Consider the following 26,183-nt stretch of genomic DNA (forward strand, 5'->3'; position numbering starts at 1 on the left):
ATACGGGGGTTGGACACAATAACCGTACACACTGTGCATTGTTATCCGAGCATACAATATCACTGCAATGAATGCCGTGACTTCAAATGTTCAGTTTTTGTCGAGTTTTTGTGTCCGAGTTGATTCAACTCACTGTGACCTGTTAAGTTAAACATCTTGGGGAGAACTGAACATTGTGCAGTAAACGTTATATTTATTGCAGGATTATTGTACTGAATTTCATGATGTAGCACAATTTTTTCATTCTTATTGTGTCCACCACCCACAGACTAAGAGCTGGCCCCAAGCAGATGTTCATACTGTAACCAGTGTCTGTGGTGCCCTTTTCAGATGTGAATGAGTGCGAGGACCCCTCGTACTGTGAGAATGGGAGGTGTGAGAACACGCCCGGCTCCTTTCACTGTTTTTGCGACCCTCCCCTCACCTTCAGTGCAGCGCTGAAGCAGTGCGTCTATGACGGTGGGTAAAATCAGCATCAGCTCACCTGAGCATGACCGATCAAAATGAGTTTTGGCTTACCTCGTCATCTGCCACTCATGTTGCTCTTTGCAATTCCTCCCAATTTGGCCTGTACTGGCTGTATGTTTCCCCTCTTAACAACTTCATAGTCAGTTTCCCATTCTTTGGATAAAATTCCACATTGTGTAGTTATTAAAAATATGCAGCAAATGTATGCATTTATGCACACTAAGCAATATCAAAGCATGTCCAGTGTGAGAAGAAATACTTTAAGCATTTCCTCTGCATGTCTATTTTTTTCCCCAAACAAACGGTGTCTGTGCTTGTATAGATGTTAAGAATGATTTGTTCTGAGTAAAGAAAGAGTCAGTATTTATAAACTGCTTATTTAGCGGATAATGGTGTGTGCTCATTTTGCATGTGAAATATGTGATTCACAGTACTGTAATGTTTTCAATTGCCATTTTAAGAGTGATGAATGTCTTTAATTTGGCTGGTTTAACATCTGTAATAAGCGCTACACGGCTATTTAAATGTGACGCATCATAAAAAGCGGAGCAGAAAATGACTTTAAACACTATTATACTCTATCTTCATAATGATATAAGACAAGGAAGCATACTGAACTATGAACAAGGAGCTGTAACAATCATCTGTGTGCCTCTCATCTGTCTAATGAGAGTTAACCGTTGATATAGCTTCATCAACAATGCAACACATGCGGCAACTCAAATCACACAGCCATTCATCTTACACTCACTGATAAGTGCTTGTGATCGTTTTTTACATTGTCATTTGTAGATATGAGTTTAGTAACTTTAGCATTTGTCTTTAGTTTTTAATAGTTGTAAGTACAAACAAATCGTTTAATCTATTAAAGCGTATCAGCTTCTATGTGCCGTGGCCAGATCTCCATATTGTGCATACTATTTATACTAGATTTAGTTAGGCTTTTCTTTTGCTGGATTCTATTTCTTCCATAATAATTATGCTGTATAACATAGCTATCTGAAAAAAGTGGCTAATGGGGGAAATACGGGTTCCTCATTTATTACGGGGCAAACTCATTTCTGCACTTTCACTTGCTCATACATGCTTAGATAGGCTCCCGACCTCCGTTTCACCCAACCACGCTGAGCTTGTACAGAAAATAAATAGATAAATACATTTTGTGCAAATTCACGCTGATTTCTAAATATTTTTCACTAAAACATTTTTTCAATTTGTTCTCATAATACATGTTAGATTCATTTAGATATATTTAGATGTGAGGGACATCTGTCATCTAAAAGTATATTGTCACAAACACTGTGAACTGATTTTCCAATTGCCATATTTTTATTTCAGCTACATTCTTGCTTTATACATGCTAAATACACTCAAAATGATATTTTATTTCTAGAGGTACTGATTTATATGCCTCACATTTCATGTGTTGATGGCATTGTCCACTGTCTTGCACAGCACTGTTCTACTTAGAAAACCAAATATTAATCTTTGAGCTCAGAGAACAGTTTAATGTGGCTTCCTGTACTTAACCTGTGTCCTTTAACAGGAATGGAAATAACAGTTTATTTGCGCTCTTTTTTAAAAATATATATCCCAGATCGCACCGCAGCCCACAAGGACGTGTGTTTCTTGCGAGTTGATGAGGGCTTGATCTGCAGCGAGCCCAGGAACGGCCTGGTGGTGACCTACTCGGAGTGCTGCTGCCATTACGGCCGTGGCTGGGGGCCCGAGTGTAACACCTGTCCACAGAGAAATTCAGGTGAGCGCACTGAAGGCCAGCCTGGCCGCTCAGCTTCGACTGTCAACTTCCGCTTTCTCTTTATTTCGAGCTGAAAAGACGTTCAAATTCTTGTGCTCAGAGATGTTCAGTCGTCTGTGCGAGATGCATCTGGAGACGGAGTCTGATGGGGAGCAGGATTTCCTGGCAGCTTTTGCCAACTACAACCCAGGTAAAACTATACACTTTCTTTGTCCTTTTGCAATCATATGTCAGACACACTCCCACCAAGTAATCCTTATTCTTTTCCCCCACTTCTGCCCCGCCTGTTTGTCTATAACAGGTGACAGTTCAGAGGAGGATTCAGATGAGTGCAGCTGTGCAAATGGCCGCTGTGTCCGCTCCTATCTGGGCACCATGTGTGACTGTAACGCAGGCTTCAGGCTGGACCATTCAAGAACTCGCTGCATAGGTTGGCACCTTTTGCATAATCCCCAAAACCATTTTAACATGTTAAACATTCACAGACTAAAAATTGAAATACACAGACTAATATCTGTTTGTAACAACCTTGTATTGAGCACTGTTCATCTCCTTTTTGATGTTTTTTTTTCTTCAGACATTGACGAGTGTGCAGACCCCGGAGCTCATGCCAGTCCATGCAAGAACGCTCGCTGTGTGAACACCGCCGGCTCATACAAGTGCTTCTGCAAACATGGCTTTTGGGAAACACGCAGGCCAAACACATGCGTCCGACGCAGAACTCTGTAACCTCCGTGTGCCACTCTGTTTATTCCGATCCACGATATGCAAAACACACACACACACACACACACACACACACACAAACGTCTCACAGTACGAACGTGGGGTCGCTTGTCGGCAGTGAACCCAAAAAGACCGCCCGGGAGCCAAAACCTTATCAGTGGCTCATTTTAAATGTACAAAACATGTCAATGTCTGCTCCTCTTTAATTTCATTTCACGTTTAAAGAAATACTCAATACAGACAAGGGATATGTTTATTTGTTTGTTTGTTAAACATTTTTTGTAATTATTGTTTTTTAAACTGTTTTTTGTTCCATTTAAATTGTGTTTTTTCTTATCATTGGTCTCCTTGTTGCATTGATCTTTTATTCTCAATCTGCATCTTAGATCTCAAATACGGAAATATGTTTAAAAAATGTATCTGGTATTCCTTTTTTTCTAAATCAGCCCATTCAATATTAACCTTATGTAGGAATGCCATGAGAACTTTTACATATTACCGTATTTCCCTTTACATTCCCATTTAAGTCCACGTCCTTTCATGTTTAATTCTAAATTGATGTCCTCTGATATTATATTTTCTATCCACACATTGTTGATTTTGTGTTATTGTACAGTTTTTCCGATGGGTCAACAACTTCTGTAAGAATGGTCCGTGTCCTTCCCCTCTTTATTTGTTGATGTAAAATATGAGAAACCTGAAGTTTTTGTATAATTTGACATGTGCACCTAAGTGACTTTAAGCTAGCAAAAAAGGTAATGCACTTAGCAATGAATACAGTCGGAATATTTGCTAAATGTAGCTTATTCCGTAAAACCCAGAAAGTTTGACATCTATTGTCATGATTGCTGCATCAAAGTATTTAGAAAAGCAAAGCCGCTATTGAGATGAGAAGAATATGAATTAAAACAAAGATGTCAGTCAGTCATTCATTTGTTTTTCTTGTGTTTTGTTCAGCAGAAAGACACATTCAGAGTTCCCAAATACTCAGTTGAACAGTTTATTATGGGGATGATGGGGCACTGTTGATGATTCAGTGGGTTTTGATGGTTTATAACCCAGCAAATGCCAGGGTTTCCTTGGTCTTCCATTAAATCTAAATCTGTACAATGTGCACATATGTAGCATGCATTAATAACTGAAGTAAGTTTGTTGTGAGCATGCTGTCTGGCATTGCTTTCATTTTAGGATTCAGTTATCATTCTGACCTAGTATTAAAATGACAGGGAAATGAGTCTGTTCCTTCAGTGCTGCCAATTTCTTGAATATATTCAGACCACGTAGTGCTTTTAATTTGTTGATGCAGCTCAACTGTGATTCTCTTGAATCTGAAATATTGATGCTGTTCTTTAAGATGTCTATGATCACCAAGTCTGACGAAGTAACTATTTCTCCCATGACACCTGGAGTGGTCTTAAATGGCCATCAATGGCTCGTTTCTCTTCCTTGCTGCATTCTCACCGTCCAATTTACTTTTATCAATCGACCAGTGTGTTACAGGGAACACTTTCAGATGTCCATGTCATGATGTCCTTGGGCATTTCCTGAAACTGTTAATGTTTATGAAGAAAAAGAAGCAGCACTTGATTGATAAACGTCCAAATCCTCCCTAAAGCATGAACCAGCAGTTTGTTTTAGTCGGTGCAGCAAGTCAGTGAACATGCAATACATGACATCCAACTATAACATTTTCATTCATAAATTGATAAATGAAGTACTCATATGATATGACACAGCAACTAAAAGAATTACAAAAATGCAATAAGAAACTGTCGTTGAGCATATTTTCGGAATTTCTCGTCAAGGTTTATCGACCTAGACAGAAGGAATTTGGGGGGCTATCTAAAAAAAAACACCACCATCTTGTGGCCTCTTTATATCCTTTTCTAACTCCTACCAGAAAGCTAAGTGTTCAAATTTGTGGAAGTAATCATTTGATGTCTAATTCGCTTTCATGAATGATTTTTTTTTCAGACAAACCACTTGTTACTCCAGTGAAACAACACATGTCATATTAAGCTCTGTTTCCCCAAACATATATACTAGCATCTATCGTTCAAGCGGTTTTACACACTGATAGTACACTTATGCTCTGATTACATATGTATTATATATATTTTACGTAAAGATAAACTTAAATCTGACTGTGTGTGTCACTCATTCAGCCACCAGGCAGCGCTGTTTGACCATAGACAAAATACAACCATTTTGACTGGCACGCGGTTTTTGCTGCTTTCAAGTACTGTGGGGGAATTTGCATATCAAATATGTTTTCACATGATGTATTTTTCTATCTTTTAAAAACACAGCTGTTTAAGTGTGCATTTTATATAATTGCTGATGAATCGGGATGCGTAAGTAAATTGATTTGGAATCATTAACCTCATTATTTGGGAAGACAACATTTTTTTGAACATTCTGTTAAAGTTGTCTTTTTCAAATTGCGGTTAATTTTGAGACGTCAACTCAAACTGCACTGAAAGAAAACTATAGCAGCGGGGCATATACCATGCCACGATAACTAAAATCTTTTAAGCATGTTTCAGATATAAATGCATTGGATACGCTTTCCCACGTGTCGGCCCGGGTGCATCAGTTAACAAGGAGCCTTGAAGGGCAGCATTAATTCACTTTCCACTTCAGACAAACAAACGGTGCACTCCTGAAATGAAAACAACAACAAAGACGCCCCCTAGTGGCAGCTCCAGCAGCTGGGTGCAGCAGCACGGGGGAGAGGAGGCTGTGTTTGGATTAGGGGGTTGGGCTGCCTGCTGGTAGGAAACCTGCCGCCAGACATTCAGTTGGACTCCGGCGGCGCAGCGTTGCTTTCCCGCAGCATCAGCAGCAGCAACACCGCAGCAGCGCAGCCTCCAGCCTCCAGCTTCACCTGCTTCTGTCTGCGCGTCCCCCCGCCTCTGAGACGAGAAACAAACATTGCCGCAGCACAGAGGGACAGACGTACAAGGACGATCAGTTGTAAGTAACTGCTTTTGTACTGTTTTTTTTTTTTTTGAGCGATGCAATGTAGTTTTGTGTGTGTGAGTGTGCGTGTGCGTGGTGGGGAAAGGTTGAGAAGATGATGCCTTTGGGGGAGTTTTCCCCCCTTTTTCTTTATTGGTTAATAGAATAGATACATCAATATTGGGAATAAAATGTGCTTTTTGTGGAGTATGTTGCTGCTTTTATCGTTCACTAATGAATCGCATGACCCCAATTTGATTAAACAGCAAAAGCAACGGAGTCATATGTAAGCTATTGTGTACTTTAAGGCTTATATTAAGTGGACATTTCAATAATTTGATCTTCTGTTACACGAGAATATTCCCCATCAAATTGCCTGTGTGTGCGAGGGTTTCTTTGAGTTGAAAGGCTGAGAGGTAACAAATAAACATTCTTTCTCAACACCACCTCTGTTCAGGAGCAGTCTTCGGGGAAATAAAAGGGATATTTATAAAGGCGGTGAAAAATGGTGAAACTGGGGAGTAATCTTCAAGACAAAGGGGCCAAACCTGTGAGTGTGGAGGACGGCTTTCAGAATGTGCCCCTCATCACTCCACTGGATGTCGGCAACCTCCAGAGCCAAGCACCTGACAAGGTACGAAACTCCAGCTGGTTGAGTCTTTGTGTGAAACACGCACGCACACACGCACGCACATACACGCACACACACGTGTATATGTATATCCCCCCACCCTCATACCCCTTTCATTCATTAACAAATTATTCATCTCAACTGTCTCCCAGCTGTGCCCTTTGTTTTCCAGCTGAGATTAGGAGACAGATTTGGTGCCAGACAGACTGTCATTTATCATCTCGACATCCAATAGTAACTGCGCCGCAGCTCGTTAATCCAGTTACCATGGTGGCAGCGCAATGTGGAGCGCCTGATTGGTGTTTCTATGAGGTTGTGACAGAGTGCTGCATTGATTGCACATTATAAAAATGAATGGAATTAGATAATATAGGAGCTTTATAATGCATTGATTGTGTGACGCCGTCCCCCTCGTTTCAAGACCACAGTTACAGTGTTATGATTGCCTTTTTGCAGCTGTTTGAATCCATATTTCTACTCTGAGCTTCTTGTAGAGCTGCAAGACGACATCATTTATAACAGAATCATTGTATGAATTGGTTAACTCACTTCATAAAGTATCAGAAGGATTGTCGATGGACAACTTTATTGAAACGCTTCCTGATAAGGTTTTGGACAGGAGTCTGTTAGGACAAGCAATTCAGTTTCAAACAGGAATTTGGTACTTTATAATAATGCCAAACCACCCTGCCTCCTTGAGTTTACCCTCACAATTATCCTTTAGTTATATCGGTCAGCATTGTGCGTTACCTATATCCTCGATGTCAGTGTAGCAACAACAGTCCAGTCATGACTTGAGATTTGACATTTAAGAACATAACATGAAGTGGAGACTAACTCCCTGAAAAACCTGACATCCTTCCTAGTGACATAATCCTACTAGGAGGCATAAACAAGCCAACCATACAATAGAGCTAAAAATGATTAGTTGAATGATGGATTAGAGGATTTTCAGAAAGGTAATCACAACAAAACCCACCGACCGGCCCCTCTAAAGCTCACTGAATCATTTGTGATGGACTAAACAAACAAAAATCACATTTCAACAGTGTGCTTTAAGGGTGCTGGTAGGTGAATAATGTCACTATTGGATAGAGACAGGCTACCCAGTTCAACCTGTTTCCAGTCTAGCTAAGTCAACCTCTCTTGGCTACAGCTAAAGATTCAAGGATTTGGGGATAATTTATTGCCATCATGCAACCCAGGGTTGCACAACAAAATGCAGCTGGAGCCCATTTTCTACTCAAGAAAAACACGACGAACAAAAACAGCATGCATTCCTGTGCATTTTTGTTTAACTTGCATCTGGAGGATTGTAAGCAGCAACACAACTATTCTTCTGTCAGATAACATGGCCAACATATTTACACAAAACATGTAGATCAGGGAAACACTGTCCATCAATGTTGACTATGGTTGAGCACCAAGCATCATTGAAGTAAGTGGAATCTGCCACCGCTGATCCCATTAGAGTCCTCTGCTCGGTCCTGCAGTGACCCTTCAAACGCAGCTTGATCCTGGATGCCACGATGGAGTCAGATATCTCTCGAGATGAGAGGAAACAGCCACCAACCTCCGGTTTCTGTGTTAGCCTGATGTCTTTTGTGACCAGGCCTCAGCCAGGTTAAGGGTGATTGAATGGCCGGAGAGCCTCGCTGTGTTAGCTTAGTTTCCATCTCGTCTCTCCTCCTCTTGACTCTGCTTCCAGTGGCTGGTCGTCTCAACAACCTCTTCCCACGAATGAATCCAATCCCCACGCTTCCTTTGCCGAGGCTGATGTGTGTATTCTGTCATATGTCATATGCGCTCTATTAATAAAGACAAGTGAACCTAGATTAAGACAAACACTTCGCAAAAGTAATTGGCTTCATGGCTTCATGGAAAACGAGATTGCTATTTTTTTTAAATGGCTTTCTTATATTTTTTTTAGAGAATAATTGCCAAACCAGAACATATTTTAGGAATTGAATTAGTGTGAGTTGCAGCCCTACATCCAATTTTTTTAAACAAGTTTCACATTTCTGCCCATCTCATCATTACAAACGAGAGAGAGGGAGAGGAAGTAGGAGAGAGAGGGAGAGAGAGAGGCTTTCTTTCCGGAATTAAAAAAACATTGGTGAAATCCCTGGAAAAAGGAAAAATGATCAATCCGTGGGGCCTTGAAAATAGAGCAAACTCGAGAGGGCAAAGGCCTTTTATAGCAACGTGTCCAAGGTACAGGAGCTATGGACCAAAGTTACCGCTGCCTGGCTTTTAAAAGCATGACAATGTATCTATTTTGGATTCAATCTCTTCAAGTGGTCTAATCGTTGAGAATTCTCAGAAACTCCCCAAAAAATAATTTGAAAAATGGATGTCCATTTCTGCTGCAGACAGACACACACACACAGACTAAACCCTCGCTGTGCGTCTGCTGATGGAGGCACAATCTCTTTACATTTTATTTTCCTGTTAACCGACTTGTCATTCACTGCACACACACACACACACACACACACACACACACACACACACACACACACACACACACACGCAGCACAACACACAGGCATGCTCGCATTGTGTGTGGTGTGGGTGTACTATTCAGGCATGTGAGCATGCGTGTGCGTGAGTGACAAGTCGTTTCTGTCAGCATCCATCAGTTCGTAACATGACATTCATAACGCTGTCAGACATTTGCCACTGATTAAATCAGTCCCACTAGACTTGAAAACATCACAACGGATGTAGCCAAAGCTGCCATCGCAAAACACACACACACACACACACACACACACACACACACACACACACACCCTGTCAAGTGTAGTTTACTGATTTCTTGATCAGGTAGAGTGACAGAGAGCATAAGTAGGGTGGAGTATTAGCTCCTGCGGCACACCAGCGAGCAATTGTCGTTGACATATGAAAGCAAAAGACGACAGAGAAGAGGCTTGCTGTTTTGTTGATCAGTGGATTTTTTTTTCCGTGTCTCGAGAGATGTGGGCACAAAGATTGGGGTTGTTTGTTGCTTCTGGATACACTTCCCTTTTGGGTCAGCTTGTTGTTTTCCTGGGTCTGTGTGGGAGTTATAAAGGTCAATTTGCAGTTAAATCTTTAAATTTGTCTCCAGCTCTAAGCATGCGAGTTTGTCTTCCTGACGAGTGATGCATGAACGCAACCGAGGCCAAGAGAAATAATAATTAAATCTGTTATTAGACATCAGCGTGTGGGAGGTGTCAATGATGGCTATCACAGTTCATTTAATGAGAATTCTGCACTCTGTACTGCATGTGTGTGTATGATCACACTCTTCTGTGCTTATAGAATACCACATGGCATGATTGTTGTCCTTTTGAGGCCAGTTTCCAGTATTCATTTGTAATCCTGCCATAAAGTAAAACACATCACACTTTTACTGATGCAATATGAGCCCACATAATGGCCTTGCCTATTTGTTTGGTAGGGCTATGATTTAATCATTCTGCAGACAGAAAGAACATTTTCATTCATTTGGAGTTGTTTATGGACACCTGGCAGATGAACGTCCAATATTAATTCTTTTATAACTCTCTACCAACTACTGAGTTTAAACATATCTGGCTCTTTAGCTTACAAATGCTTCAATATGTTTAGCAACTTGTCGCCACCTGTGTCTTTCTGCTGCTGAGCAGGTACTCTGAGTGTTTATTTATTTTTGCACAAGCCTGACAACGCCAGACCAAATTTGAGATGTGATTAAGTCTAGAACTTCTCTGTTGATTTTCAATCCCAAATTCATCCCAAAAGGATAGACCTGTAATTAGGGTGACCAGATGAGAATTTGCAAAATTTGTAACAGGGGAATTGGCAGTGGGCATGGCCTCCAGTACATTAGATTCACTATCAGCGCACAGTGGTACAGTAAATTATGAGAGGAATAGCAGTATTATTTCCTGCAGACTTTGTTTTTGAAAATGCCTCAACAACTCTCTCTCCTTATTACATGTTGTCTTAAATATGGACATTACATATACATATTCTGACTGAACTGCATGCTGGAAATTTGTCCAAAGTTGGGGGGACCGGACAAATAAAGAGTTTTGGGCCGGTCAGCTTAACATTGAGCTGAAACCACCATAAAACTCCATAAAGCCGAGGGGAGCTGCACATTCAGGGGATAATTGCCTCTGTAGGTTCATCATTACGAGGGAATCCTTTTTCATATTGTCATACTTATTGAGGTCACTTTGAAGATAAATGGTAATCTTGTAGGAAGCCATACCCTTTGTGTGATTTCTCTAAACCTAAATATGGCCCACCAATAAAATCTCTTTATCTGACAGAATTTAATGTTGTTTTTACCACCTGCCCCAACCAGAAGGGGTTCATCGTTAATCAGCTTTTAGCCAGTCAGAATCTGGTCTGGGACCAGTTTCATTCTCTTTGTCCTTTAAAGCTACAGCAAGATTTATTGGGTCATGTGACCTGTCGAGTTCCCTCGATCAGCAGTGCGGTTCTGAGCAGCTTTACAAATACAACCCCAGCTGTTTTCACTCTGATCCTGCCTGATTATAGCGTGACCTCCCCGACTACAGGGTTACCCACGGACATTTACAGGGGCAGGGTGCAGTCGCAGCAAAGTTCATGCACCTACGTACGGACGCACCGGCTCATAACAACGCTGCTTCGGCCTGCAGAGGTTGAGGCATTACAGAGGTATTAGATTTGATTCCATCTGGACAGGGACGCGTCACAGCCAATGCTGGGTCACCAGCAACTTGATTGGATTGCTGGTTTAACAACAACAACAACAACAACAACAACAACAACAACAACAACAACAACAACAACTAAAGGGCTGGGAGACTCTTTGAAATGAAAAAAAATTGTGAAAAGAGTATGATTATCCCCGATTAAGGTGACGTCTTCAAACAGTCCGAAACAGAAATAGCAGGAAATAACTCTAAAAAAAGGGAAATATTAATATCTTTAGTATTTTAAATAATGAAAAAACATGCATACATATTGTGCTTGATAGTTATTTATGTATTTATTTCATATTATTATACTGCACACTGTGTCATCCAACAGTACTGCAGTGCTGCCTGTTAGTTGGAGGTCCAGTGGTTTCAGTCCTGCTCTTCAGGACTCTGCTGGATTATATTCTAGCTGTGTGGACCGGGATCGATTTACACCGCTGATGCCAGAGAAATGCAAATAACTGCTCTCACTTACAGACCAGCATAGTTAGGCTCAGCAAACAGTGAGCCCAATACTTTTTTAGTGTAGCTTTTTTTCTTCTTCTTTTTAAGCTATAACATTTAAGATTGTTCATTTTAACACTCCATCAAATCACTGTATATGAAAAGCGTTGCTCGTGGAGACAGAGCCACAGATAACAATGCAGTAATGTCTTTCATCTAATCGTTTTGGTTTTGGTGTCGTTTTCTGAGAGCAGGCAGCTGCTGTCAGAAAAAAAGATCTAAAAAAACCCACTTTGTTTTGAGTTTATGGAAACCAAAAACATAAGTACAGGGAATATTATGAATATTTAAATCCCCCCCAAAAATATATTGCTTGATTTGTAAATAGGCAGCTAATGTGTACTTTGTGAAGTTAAAAGATGATAATGTCAATGTTGTGTTTACAGCTTGTTTACGTATGCTGTGCGCTTCATCCTGTCAGAATGTATGTTGTGCAGCTGCCACAAGGAGCTCCCTCGTGCTCATATGGATTATTCGAGGAAAGAATAGAATCAAACATGTCAAGAAAAGTGTCTGCAGCTTCCTTCCACACTGAAACCAATTCTTCTGCCGCTCAGTCTTTGGGGATGAGAAATGAAACAGCAATCTTAGTGATAACAGGTCTGAGGAATAAAATACTGGGGAAGACGAGAAGAAAAGAACGTTTTGTCAGCTCGTACAATATCGAACCATGGAAAAAACGATGACGAGGATTAGAGGAGACAGAAGGATGGGGGAGAGGAGAGGAAGAGAGAGAGAGAGTGAGAGAGAGAAATAATTTGGAGGTCTATTACTGATCTAAAGGCGAGTCTGTGTCAGTCATGGCAATATTAAAAGGTCACATTGAATAGAGATGTTTGCCTTGGCTGTACAGGACTAATTGAATATATGTGAGTAGATTCTCAAAGGAAATTGGAGCAGAGGGTGAGCATCTGTGCGCTGGACTCATTTACCTTCCTGTTACTAATGTAGAAGTCTCTATCAATTGTATTGACATATTCAAAGGTCACGAGTGAAGACGTTTCATTTAAAAGAAGTCTACAGCTAACGGGCGAGGCTGTTCGGCTCGCTTTCAAGAACTTAAATTGTAAGAAAGAAGTTGAGATAAAAAGTCTGGGATTCACCACAGTTATTTCAATTCATGGTAACACTTTATCATCACAACATGCAGTCTGATTGTGTTGCATGGATCAGGTACCAAAACATACTTACCTGTTTCTACTGGTACTTAAAAGTAAGCATAGGCGATAGCTAAAGTAGGCTAGTAATGGTACTCCATGCCTTAACGTTATATGCAACAAAATAACCCAAGACTAAGTAATATAGAAATGTATTTACTCTTACTCTATCTGCATGCAATTCTTTAAAAAAAAAAAGAAAGAAGAAATAAATAATCCTTTATTAGTCCCACAATGTATTCTCTGCATTGGGACCATCCTTAGTATTTTTTAAGGAGCCCCTAGTGAAGCACTTGGGGAGAAACTTGTGGTTGAGTTTCTTTCTCAAGAGGTCTGACTGACCAGTATTGCTATCGCCAAATCCACTGTGAAAAAAAAGAATACACATGCCCACAAATACACATAAACCAATTCTCAAGAGAAATTATGAATGATAAATGAGCCGCTACCTCTGTGGAATATTAAGTGAGTAAGTTATCATAAAAAAAAAAATACTATCACGACTGTTTATTGTCATTTTATTTATTTATTTTTTTTACATTAAGCTTAGTTAAACAATACACCATTGTTTATAAACTAATGATTTCCCAAGGACTATTTGGAGCTGTCTAATCAGGTAGATTCCTCGCTGCTGCTGGGAGCGAAATGGCTGTGGAAATGAGGCAACGTTGACTGATAGCCACGTCATTAGCTGATGTGAAAAAAAGGAGTGCGAGATACAGGTGGGGAGAGAGTAATGAAGCAACAAGAAGCGCTGCTGTGTTCGAACCTGGGGGCCCTGAAGATGTTATTGTGAAATGACTCAGAGAAAGAGAAAGTTGAGGCGAAATTGAGACATAAGTTCGGGCTATGATCGTGTCACTGCACTGAAAGCCACAAGGCTCCGAAGCCCCAGGGGGTCCAATCAAATGCGATGTATTCAGTGCACCTATTGCAGCCTTCGAGTGTTAGATAAGGGATTTCTCGAGCCAACTGAAGGCTTTGTTATTCAGATAGTAGAGCCGGTTTGTGAGCACAGCAGTTTCTGGCTTTGTCTCAAAGTGGAAGAGGGTCGCTTAGAAGCAACGCCATTAGCCACAAGGACACTGAGACATTGTTCTCTTTCACTTCCTCCACCTCTCCTCTGCCTTGCCATTTGTACACCTTCTCTCTATCTGCCATATCCTCTTGTGCACATTAATATACAGTGAATGCACAAAACAGTAGGAACACTTTCTCTATAGGTGCAGTGATGAGAGAAGGCTGAAAAAGTGTTTCGCTTGGTCAATGAAGTCAGTGCTACAAAAAGAGGAGATGATACTAAAGCTGAGGCAACAAGTGAATCAAGTTTTTTAGAATTAACAATCAGGATTTTTACAAGTCCGTTTTTAGAGGATAACCCAGAAATGTCATGCTGGATATGATTGATATGAAATATTCTGCTGTCGAAGTGAGTAAATAAGTCGTGAATGCATGCATAGTTTTAAATTGTTCAAAATTTTACTCGCAGACTGATCTGTTGCATCAAAAAAAAATTTTTTTCAAGCAATATCTTAAAGTTACAATGATGGATGATCATTTTATGTTGATTTTGGCAGTCTCCGTGGGCAAAGGCAGCAGGGTTTCCAAGCAGAAGACTCTTCATATGAATTATAAAATGTCATTATACTGCAGAATGGTCTGACCGTCTGCTCTGTGCAGATCCTTTGCTCCGCCCCACGAGAGCTTTGTTATATTGCTGAAATGACCGATACTATCTTAAAATAATAATTTGTTAAGAATCAGCATCATCCTTTCATGGGGGACTGGAATTTTTGCTAAATTAATGGTGAAAATTCCATCCGCTTTCCTCACCCACAGTTTTAAACCAGTACCTTCCACAGCGAATGTTGAAAGTGTAGACACGTCTCAGAGTTTGTGAGTTTCACCTCGTCTCTTCGCCGTCTCATCCCTCTAAATCATTTTGCTTGAGGAGAGTTATACTGACATTACTGGGGCAGGGTTGTACTGCCCTACATGCCTCTTTTTTTCCCATCTCGCCGCCGGCACAAAGCACAGTGTTTCCCCTTTGGACCGAGCGTCTTAAATTCTGGGCACCGGATTTTATTAACATACAGTAAAGCTTTAACAGATGCCTGGCATCGCTGTTTCCTACAGGATGGTTTCTAGCGTAGGGTGAAATTTACATTGTGAAGCCGAGGTTTGATCCGACGCCAAAATAAAAGTGGAGTCCATGACATTACTGCCTAGGTCCAGGTATCTAATAGCAGCCTTTATGCTCTCATCTACTATTCTATATCCGTCCTTAGACCTTTGTGTATTAAGCTGTGCACCAATCTCAATCAAAATGGAGTCCTCTAGCCTGTGTACCCTCTGTCTCTAAAATAAAACCAACTGCATACATTTCCATATATCATTTCAACAATTCCTTGTCTACATATATATTGAACTTGTATGGCATTTTTATGTAAATCTGTCTGAACAATGAATACAATTGCCTCTTTTAGAAAAAGTGCAAACCAAGCTTTGAGCAGCATCTTTTCTCTTTGTTATTATTATTTTGTACTTTCCTTTTTCTGCAATCTGCCCCTGACTACTGTGTCATTAGTTTGCATCTTGCCTCAAATGGAGTTATGGCATGTGTACTTGCTCATTCATGTACCTGAGTCATTACTTGGTGTTAATAATGTTCATAGAGGAGAAAGCTGACTCACAGCCGTAACTCGATCTAAAACGTGGTCACGGTGTGCCGTGCTTCTTTATTGAGATCATTTGCTTCATGCTGTCATATCGCTCCCATCTGTCTTACTAGTGACCGGAGCATTTTTGCCCGGTTTCTATAAAATAGGCACAGATCAACCGTTGCCGGGTTAGCCTGGATTTTCCTGCGATCGGCCATTAGCCCTGAGCAGATTGAGTAGGGAAATAAGCTGAGGTCCGAGCTGGTTGGGCTTGGCTCAAAACTCAGCTCTCCTCCTGCGGCGGTCCAAGCCACCCCCGTAGCGTTTGGTCCTGCAGCTCCGGCTGAGTGGGCGACTTTGGGTGATGATCGTCCCAAGATCGCCCCCCCCCCACCCCCCCACCCCAAATTATTCAATCCCAACTTGTTCTTCTCCAATGTTGATGACTCTACTAGGTCATATGCCATAAGTGCTCCAGTGTGAAGACAAAAAGACAACAAAGACAAAAATGCAGCAACATTCATGTGAATTACCTGCGACAGCATGTACATGTGACGTCGTTGCCTTTCATTTGATCCTGAAAGGTCGGGTGACTTTTTAAAAATGTGAAAACATTTGACAGTTGCCTCCTGTATTAACATCATTGCCGTCAGCATACCAAGTATTTAACCATGTTTTTATTCTCCCTCCTCCAGGTGGTGGTGAAAACCCGCACTGAGTACCAGACAGAGAAGAAAAGGCTGAAGGTTCCCAAGGTGGAGGAGTTCACCATCAGCTTTACCGACGGGGTGTCTGAGAGACTCAAGGTTAGAAGGAATGAGCTTGTAAACTTGTGATGAATGAACTGATAATAGTAAATCTTTGCCATCAGTTGCATTCGTGCAGCACTGGTGTCGGATCGATGCTTGCTTTACGTGGATGGCCTCAATTTCATATGGCTTTCTTAAAGAAAACATATAGTACTGTTTTGTAGCCTACCAAGGGAAACATTTCCTGTGTGGGTTGAAGCAATACTTGCCTCTATTTAGAAGCAGCATATTTATTCATCTGACATTTCTCCTCCTGGCTTCATAAAATTAAATATGTGTGACCAGGTAGAAATAGACCTGCGAATGACTAAGCAATGGAATAATTGGTAATGACATGATCACTGAGCAGCACTTTTACATAATTAGGAATTTAGTTGGAATATTTTTACATATTAATGCTACTTTTACTTCAGTGAGGGAGCTGAAAACTTCCTCCTCCACTTCACTTCCCTGGCAGAGAGTAGGACAGGTGACTTCAGCGCGGTGTGAATCACTGAGGTGTCGGTCCAAACACATCTACATCACCCGGACGCTGTCCGTTCCATTCTTCTGTCGTTAGGGGAGACCAAAGAGAATTCATGTTGTCATGGCAGCAAAGAAAACCTCCCCCATGGCAACCCTGACTGAGAGTGAGAGAGATAGAGATTTAGAGAAGGAGAGAGAGAGAGGAGAGAAAGTGCACCGGCAGAAGTGTGCAAAGGTCTGTGTGTGTGTGTGTGTGTGTGTGTGTGTGTGTGTGTGTGTGTGTGTGTGTGAAGTGAGGAGAAACTCCAGCGTGAAAGGTCCTTCAAAAACGGAAGAGGGTAGAATGAGATCTCAGGTACCAAAAGAGGCTGTGAAATCCATCTGAGACTGCGTGTTTACATGACCCACACACACACACACACACACACACACACACACACACACACACACACACACACACACACACACACACATACACACACACAAACATGCTAAACTGAAGCCGTGTCAAGGTTAAATAAAAACATTTAGCACTCAGAAGCAATGCAATGAGCTCTATGTTTTAGTATTGGCATCGGAGGACAAGTACTTCTCCTCTATTGAGAAACTATCTGTCCACATTGGTAAACTGTCTATGATGCCCATGTCTATAGTGCATTATCAACATGTCTATAATGCATTATCAACATGTCTATAATGCATTATTAACATTTCCATAAGACATTATAATCTGCTTATGGCATTGAATCAGAACCATTTATTTGCCGGGTATCATACACATATAAGGAACGTGTCTTGGTGGGTGGTGCATACATTAGACAAACAACAACAATCAAGACAATGAAAGAAATAGAAACATATTACATTTACAATAGAATATAAAATAATGTACACAGACAATTGTATACATTTTTCATTAAAAAAAGATACTATATTACATATGGTGACAGAACATTTTCTCCACCCCTCTTCCCTGCTCAAACTTTCTTATATTACTCACAAGCCGAAGGACTTCCTCCCCTTCATACGTCCGACCCACAGTTTCTATGACGATATGATGATTTTTTAATGAATTATAAGGTCAAGTATCATACTATTTCATAATTGCTGGTCACTCACTGACATACATCATTCCCATTTCTTTAATAATTGGACGGTTTCCCACAAATACAAACCAATACAACCAGAACTATAGAAGGTATCTCTGACAATTGATTCATGTGTATCTTCTTGTGGTGTTGTCATATTGCTTTGCACAGTGATGAGCACTTATGAGAAGTCTGCATTTGAAACAAAGACTAGAAATGTGTCTAATGCTTGCATTTAATTGATTTCTAAAGGCTAAATAGTAAAGGCTACATGAGCCGTTAGTAGCATAAGACACCAGAGCCTCTGACACACTGCCAGATGTGGAGCTGATGTGGGTAAGGAAGGTGCCGGGATTTGTTAAGGAAGAATAATAAAAAAGACAGCATCTCCATTTCTTGTGCATCAATTGTGATGTGTCTGCAGTCCGTTGTGAGTCTGACAATGTCAAACAGCATAGGGTTGGAGTGCAGTAATAAATCAGTGGAGTGTGGATACAGTTGACAGATGTTTTGGAGACTTGTGGATGTGTGACACTTGCCATAGGGGAGACAAATCCGGACACAGCGTTAAAAAATGTGCACATTGCCAGGCAGCAATGACGAGCCGACTTCTTGGAGATTGTTGCTTTTCAGAGTTCTCCAAAATTCTGCCGCTGACTTCACTGTCCTTTCTGGCTTGCCACATTGCATCAGCTTTTGTTAGGCAAAAATGCAATCCAGTCTGTGTGATTTTGTGCGATGTCGTTTAGTTTTGGGGCGCTCGACTGAACGGCTTGCTTTGCTTGACTGACAGAGCTGATTCTGCAGGCACACAGGCATGTCCACACACACACACACACACACACACACACACACACACACACACACACACACACACACACACACGCACACACGCACACACAAAGCGTGGTGTGCAGTGCAGAGCAAACATTTCTGGATGGAAAGCTTGCACATCTCTTCTCTCTTCAAAGCTTTGCAGATTGTGTTGATGGATGAAGAGCTCAGAGTGTAAAATGCTCTCTAATCTGCCCTCCCTCACTGCTTACCACTCTCCATCCTTTCCTCCACTTCTCTCTCCTGCTGCTGTTTTCTTTCCTCCCCTCGGATGTTTTGCTTGCTCCATTGCTTTTCCCTTTTCAGATTTCAACTGTTTTTTTGTTGTTGTTTTTTTAAAAATTCTATGCAGCTTGTTTTTAATAAAGGACAAGGGTTTAGTTGCAGCTTTAAATCTACAGGGAGACATGTGGCCATGCCAGTGTTGCTGTGAACACAGAGCACTCCTTCTGCAAGGATAGCATATGATAGGGGAGGGTAAAAGACAGACATGTTGATATCCACAATGCAGTATTGCCTATAGAATCAAACCTGACCGTTATAATTTGGTGGAAGAAGGGCCTGAGATTAGATATACAAAGATGGATTCTCACAAGTGCTCCTTCTTCCCTGCTATCCGCTTCTGCCTCTCTCATTAATTCTCTCCCTCACTTCAACCCTCTATTTCAAATATTCCTCCCTTTGGACCATGTTCATGTGTCATTTCTAACCGAGTCCCAGTCCCTTCCATCTTCCTTCCCTCCCACTCTCATTCTGTCCCTTGCCGCCTGCCTTTTAGCCTCCCCCTCCCTGTCTTTCTCTGTCTTTCTGATTACTCCCGGCAGACCAGAGATACAAAGTATTCCCTGTAGTTTTGTTTCATAAGCAAACGGAGAAGGGCACGCTTCCACCCTCATTAACTATTGGAATTCTGATATACAGCCAGGTTTCAAGCTCCTGAATTTCTCAATGTGTCGAGCAAACTGAACCTTTTTTTTTAATGTTTATTATAGTGTTATGTACTGTATTATATGTTTTACACATTCTACTTTCTTTGAATTTGTGTTTGAATTTTTTTTTTAGTTTTCTGTTCATTTATTTACTTGTATACTTACAATGTTCTGTTTTTAAGAGTTTATTTTTGGACTGAATGTTTTAGTCAATTCGTAGTAACAAGATTTAATCCTGACTTTCCGGAAAAAAAATGATGTCTATATACGACTGATTTGCAACAGCGTCCCTGAAAATGAGGACTTGGAAGAGAGGAAAGGATTAGTCCGGTGCTCTCGGGGCAGGGATGGAGAGATGCAGGTGTAGAGATTGATGAAAGGGAGATTTAATTTGTGTTGCCCTGCTTGGTTTCTGGCTCGCTTGCTATCCAGAAAATATGGTGCACTTAGCCAGCTCTCGCCCCCCGAACACTTCAAACACACGTGCACCACCCACTACAGGACTGGCACTCCAACACAAACCTCATTATGCACACACACACACACACACACACACACACACACACACATACATGCACACAGAAACACTGACCACACGACAGCGCCGTGACTGCCAAGCCCAACCCGCTCGGTGCCAGCAGAAGTTAGCGGGCCTGTGCAGGTCTCGCGGTGGGAGAGGCAGCCATCATCCAAAACAATTATCCCATTATTACTTCCACTTCGCCTTCTGATAAAAGCTTTGCTGCAATCCACCACCTCCACAGAAGGCCTCCACCGTTTGTCAGGTTGGAGGTAATTACTGTTGTGGTTCAGAACCTCGCACGGACTCCTTTTCCACATATTGCTCTATCTTGTTTTGTATGGAGGACTAAAAGGATGCTCGTCATCGGGAGTGTTTATAGCTGTCGTCTGCTCTCACTTAAACAAACGCATGCACACGGCACTACACGCCTACACACACACACACACACACACACACACACACACACACACACACACACACACACACACACACACACACACACACACACACACACACACATTCAAGGGAGGTACAAATGAGCAATGGGGGAGCAATTGATTTACACTCAGCAATAGTGTTCCAGTCCTCACCCGCGTTGTTGAAGAAGGGAACATCAGGAGGAGGAGAAGGAAAGGGCGGAGGCTTTTTATTTGCTGGTGTGGGTGCAACACTGACTAAACTCATCAGCTGCACTTGGAGAGCAAGTGTGTGTGTGTGTGTGTGTGTGTGTGTGTGTGTGTGTGTGTGTGTGTGTGTCATAATGTGTTGCAAGCATCGACTCCCGCTATTGTCACCTGTTTTGTACACACTCTACATCTAAAACTACTCTTCAATTCTAATTGTTTGAGTTGTTTGAACTGATTTTCACTTGAATTATACACTCCAACGCATCAACAAAAATGTTGTGTTCCTTGCTGCACAGTTTACTCTCATCAAGATCCATCACGCTTGTGAAAATGGCAGCTTGGAATAGGGCTCCAGTAATGGAAAGTAGAAAGGAAAATGGCGTGGACGGGGGCGGGAAACCTGATTTTTACTCTGTATCTTATACAATTAATGTTCATAAGATTTCCATCTACTACCAAATAGGTTCGTAAGATAGTCACACACCACTAATATGACGTCTGATGTACGTTCAGTCCGCATGGAAGAAAAAAAAAACTTTGTCATGGTTGCTTAGCGACAGGGTCAGGAGGGGATTACTTCCGCCAACACAGAACAGGATACAGATAAGTTTGCTGCTAAAATCCCACGACGAAATGCAATGATTTAAGGGTTAACTTCCATGAGTGGATTATGCAGCAAGAACACCACCTGTTAAACGATATGCAGAGCTCTGGAGAGAGCAGGTCGACATGGTCGTGCAGAATATACACTAAGAACCACCTCTGCAGCAACACGATTCACAGACTTACTGGTGCTGGTCTCGAGAGATTACGGGCATAAGTGGCTACGAGTGTGAAACCTCTCTCCGGAGCTTTTTGCAATTGAAACTTTAGGAACTGAGAAAGTGGAGCAACATCCTCGCCAAGCAACCTCAGGAATAAAAACAAGTTGAGTAGAACAAGCACATACACTGAACTGTTTTTCAGTGTGCACAATAAATGGCAGTATACAAGTAATAGATGTATAAAGAGGCAAACACTTCAATAAATATAACACTATATAAGCATGTGGTGATGAAAAAAAATACGCTAGCTGCTAGTGTGAAATAAAAAGTTCAGGGATCACGAAAGTTATTACAATTCCTTCTGAGGGAGACATGAATGTCCGTATCTTATTTCATGGTAATCCATGTAGTAGTTGTTAAGGTACTTCATATTTAAGGGCTCTACTTTTTTCACTGTCTCACTCAGATTTGAAATATAGACAACATATATAATTGTAGCACATCTGTTATACTCACAGAAGAGTAGATGTGTGCTGCATTCAAAAGAACTCGGAGACATCAGTCGAGAAATTTGAATATTTTTGTCTTTCCGTCCTCTCCCTCTCATCATCTGTCCAGCGCTCACATGTGTTTGCCATCCTTTAACCCTCTTCCTCTCTTTCCCTTTCCCTCGCCATCGTGTCATAGCAAGCCAACAATTAGCGGCAGCACGCTCACGCTCTTTCATCAAATCCAACTCTGGGAAGCACTTTACAACATTTCTAACACACACAGGCGCACAATCCCTGTTATAATCGTGCCAGCTCCCATTGGCAGATATTCACAGACATCTTATTGTTCAAAATTGGCTTCTGATAAAGTGAACTTGCCATTTGCGATCCCCAGATCCTGGAGCCTCGGTTGTGCTCACACACACACTTGAAGTCTATGCACGTTGAGCTGCTGCTGACTGTCATTGTTGCATTATGAATTGGTACGCGCTGCGATGCTCAGTTTAGGCCTCAGATGAATATGAAGGTTGTATTGGCTTTATGTGTGCGAGAGAAGTTATCACTTATCAGCGTAAAACAGACAGGAAAAGGATGAAAATCATGAAACTTTGTAAACCAAATCCAACGTACAGTATGTGCGTCATCACGGTCAGCCGAACCACGAACACCGTCATGGTTAAGTCAGCCTTAAGTCATTTGTCACCGTAAAGAGGCGAACAGACTGAGACACGGGGGACGGACGAACAAGTCGCAATCTTCGGGAGCATAGAAGGACAACAGACGGATAACAACAGAGACTGACATTGCTGCTGTGTGAGTGATATTTGAGATGATTCATAAGTCCAGATGGCTTCTGTTCTGCTCTACTTCTCATTTCGGATGTAAAGCAGCGCCTCAAAAGGACAGGAGACCGTCTGCCCATCAATATTACCAGATGTGAATACATACAAATCATCTGTTTTACGAGGAACTGATATCTTTGCACGTTCAATTTGATCTCAAACTCCCTCTAGGATTAACCATCTTGTTTTGTTTTTATGAGGACCCGATGCATCCAAACGCTATTGTAGAACTCAATAACTTAGTTGTTTAGGCCAAAAACGGATTTCTGCCGTGTGACAGCATTAAATCTCAGGATAGGAATGTCCATGATGTTTTTGAAATACCTTTTTGTTTTTAATTATCACAACACCATCTAATCCAATTATGTTTTACCAGAGCTTTAGTGAGGGGATTAAATCAGGTCACAGTTTTTGTTATAGATATCATTGCTTAGATGAAAACTGCCTGCAAACATTATTCTAAACTATGTCTTTTGTTTTGATACCTCACTGGATTTCTCTAAAACGTTTTAGCATATTTCAATACAATTTCGTGGATTAGGTCATTGCCGCAGGGACAAATGGTGCTGATCTAGCAATATTCAAAGGATTTCTTAACGTTGCAAGATAAGGCATTTATATGGTTATTTTTTGGCCACTTTATCATGAATTATTGCAGTTACTTGAATAAAAAAAAATATCTGGCACAACTATATTATGATTTCTGCCATTGCTTAGCTGAGTTATGTTATGTTGAATGCTTTGAAATAAACAGCACTTATATAGCGTCAATACGTTATTTTTAAATGCTTTTTAAAAGTATAGATAGTAGACCATGTTTCATCATATGTAGTTTTGTGGGCTTATTTGAAGCAAGTATCAGTTATTACCTTTGAGACCACCCCAAGAAAAGCAAGATTGTCTTGTCATTGAGGCCAGATATTGCTGTGGCCAAACCATGAAGCTCCTAAACCTTAACCAAGTTGTTTTATTTGCTTATAACAAACCTTAACCAGTGTTGTTTATGTTGCAACATGGCTCAATTTCTAAATAATGTATTTTTTCATTTAATTTTAATTCTCTTCCCTGATATGTGGGATTGACATGTATTTTTTGGATTTAAGGCCTCTGCAGATATAATGAACTTCAGGCAGATAAGACTCAAAATAACGAATTCCTGCAGCTCCGAGAGCTCAGTTGCATTCTGGTTTCATGGCCGTTCAGCATCTGTTCATTCTGCCACAATAGAAGTGGGGAGGCGAGCTTATATGAAAAAGCCAGGCTTTGATGTTTTCATCTTGAAAATGATGAAGTGAAGAAGGAAAGCGAGCAGTCTTCGTGCTCTGTGTCCTCAACCAGAGTCCTTCACTTTGCTGCTGTTGTTCTGACAGGCTGAGCCATGGAAGCAATTAGGAGACAGACAGACTGCAGATAATAGTCTGACCCGTCTCTTCTCTGTTGTTCCCTCTAACTTTAACATCTGTCTTTGTGACTAATCCACCAATCCCATGTTACTCATGTCACGCTGCACTCGCAGTTCAGACATCAAGGTTTTTTTTAAAAAATATTATCATTAATCATCCTTCTGTTCAGTTATCATGATTATCATTCATGTTCCACAGGTGTCCTATCTATTAAGGCTAATCCACATATTCTGAACATTATTTTTATTGTAAAGTGTGTTGATTGACATACCTTACTGTCCTTATCTTCAACTGACTGTGAAATGGTCAAAATGGTGTATAGGGTAGGAGAGAGCATAAAGCTTCTCTCCATCCGCTCTCCACTGAATCATATCCCTTTTCAAAATCTCTCCATCTACTCTAAGTTTTAAAATCCTTTCTATCTGTCTCAACAACTTTAATTTCTTTTACTTCTTCTCTGAACATAAATCTCTTGTGATTGTATCAGCAGCATTGGTAGGATCCTGCGGTTGGCTGATCCCATACCTGAAGCTAATTTAGTTTGGTAATATCTGGAAATGGCTTTGGATAAGAGCGCCACACAAACACCTCACATATTATTTGAAATTATGCAGTAAACTCTATGCAACTATCAAAAGGGAATACAAACACGGTTGCTACTGCTACTCCACTTTATATTGCAGCTGAAAAATAAGATATTTTGCTTTAAGGGGTCAAATACATATAGAAATAAAATGATTAAATGCAATAACTTCAATTAAATCACTGAAACACTAATTAGTTAACACACTATGTAGGACAACAAACGTTTTGTAATTTACCAAATTATTCAAATATAAGACTTCAAGTCATCTATTAAAATGACTTGCAAAGTTATACACATTAAGAGAGACAAAGTAGCAACCCGACACAAACACACACACACGCACGCACACACAGCCACACACACTCACAGACACATAGCCACACACACACACATAGCCACACACACACACACACACAGATCTCAATATGGTGAACATATGCAGGTACATAAAAGATACCCAGGAGATTTAGAGCTGGGGATACATTAGAGTAATGAACCTTGTCTTATGATGTAAATGATGTAAACAACATTTTAGAGGTGTGTGTGTGTGTGTGTGTGTGTGTGTGTGTGTGTGTGTGTGTGTGTGTGTGTCGAGACGGGTCCCATCATTAATAATATCTCCTCTCTTGAAACATCTTCATCCAGCAGAAGTAGGAGCTGATTAGCAAATCCAATCCAGATGTTTAGTGTCTCATCAGAGACATATTACTGATTCGTAATTAGTTGCTCTTTGAGTGTGGTTTTGTGTGCTCATGTGTTCACATTATTGGATGCATTTGGAGTTAATTCTCATTAATGATTAGTACTGTCTACTTCCTCATTGCACATGTTTTATACGGGTGAGGCGAGGTGTCAGATCGTTTTTTAACAGCTGAGCATCGTCTTGTCCCTGGAAAAGGGAAATGTGATGTTTATGTATTGTGCTCTTGTTTTATACATTTTCTGTCTTTGTCTCGTCAGACGTTTCCTGTTTCAGGGAATTTCAGCCCTGTCCCTGTGAATCACGTTTTAAGGGTAACACATTTTCTTGTGGATTTTGTTTCCTTTTGAATTTTCACAAATAATTTCTTTATCGGTAAAGAAACACAGGACTTTAACCGAGGAGACATCTGTTTGCGTCCTGTGTGAATCATACATGTTGCATATATATTTAAGTACTTTTGTCTCAGTAATCTTAAGACAAATCCTTTTTACTAACCTTACCAAGTGATGTTGTTGACTCAACTAAATGAAGCA

The 26,183-nt window shown here is 40.9% G+C and overlaps 2 protein-coding genes across 6 annotated transcripts in view; both read left to right on the plus strand.

The window, feature by feature from the left end:
- The window catches only part of ltbp3 (latent transforming growth factor beta binding protein 3), a 30,769-nt gene extending 26,888 nt beyond the window's left edge, over window positions 1-3,881 (plus strand). For 4 of the 5 annotated variants that reach the window (XM_068600352.1, XM_068600355.1, XM_068600356.1 and 1 more), the window contains 5 exons: window positions 331-459; window positions 2,066-2,227; window positions 2,328-2,417; window positions 2,529-2,657; window positions 2,805-3,881. In XM_068600352.1, the coding sequence (XP_068456453.1) occupies window positions 331-459; window positions 2,066-2,227; window positions 2,328-2,417; window positions 2,529-2,657; window positions 2,805-2,956 (662 nt within the window). In that variant the 3' untranslated portion in view covers window positions 2,957-3,881. The remainder of the gene's footprint in view (window positions 1-330; window positions 460-2,065; window positions 2,228-2,327; window positions 2,418-2,528; window positions 2,658-2,804) is intronic. The other variant, XM_068600354.1, reaches the window with a different exon arrangement.
- Window positions 3,882-5,700: 1,819 nt separating this feature from the next.
- Window positions 5,701-26,183, plus strand: part of nsg2 (neuronal vesicle trafficking associated 2) — a 33,583-nt gene continuing 13,100 nt past the window's right edge. Inside the window, exons 1-3 of the mRNA XM_068599697.1 lie at window positions 5,701-5,929; window positions 6,372-6,548; window positions 16,283-16,393. Coding sequence (XP_068455798.1) covers window positions 6,420-6,548; window positions 16,283-16,393 — 240 coding nt within the window. The 5' untranslated portion in view covers window positions 5,701-5,929; window positions 6,372-6,419. The remainder of the gene's footprint in view (window positions 5,930-6,371; window positions 6,549-16,282; window positions 16,394-26,183) is intronic.

The sequence above is a fragment of the Clinocottus analis genome, unplaced genomic scaffold (genome assembly GCF_023055335.1).
Source record: "Clinocottus analis isolate CAN_PGR_092001 unplaced genomic scaffold, fCliAna1.0.p SCAF_5, whole genome shotgun sequence".
In the NCBI taxonomy this organism is placed as follows: Eukaryota; Metazoa; Chordata; class Actinopteri; order Perciformes; family Cottidae; genus Clinocottus; species Clinocottus analis.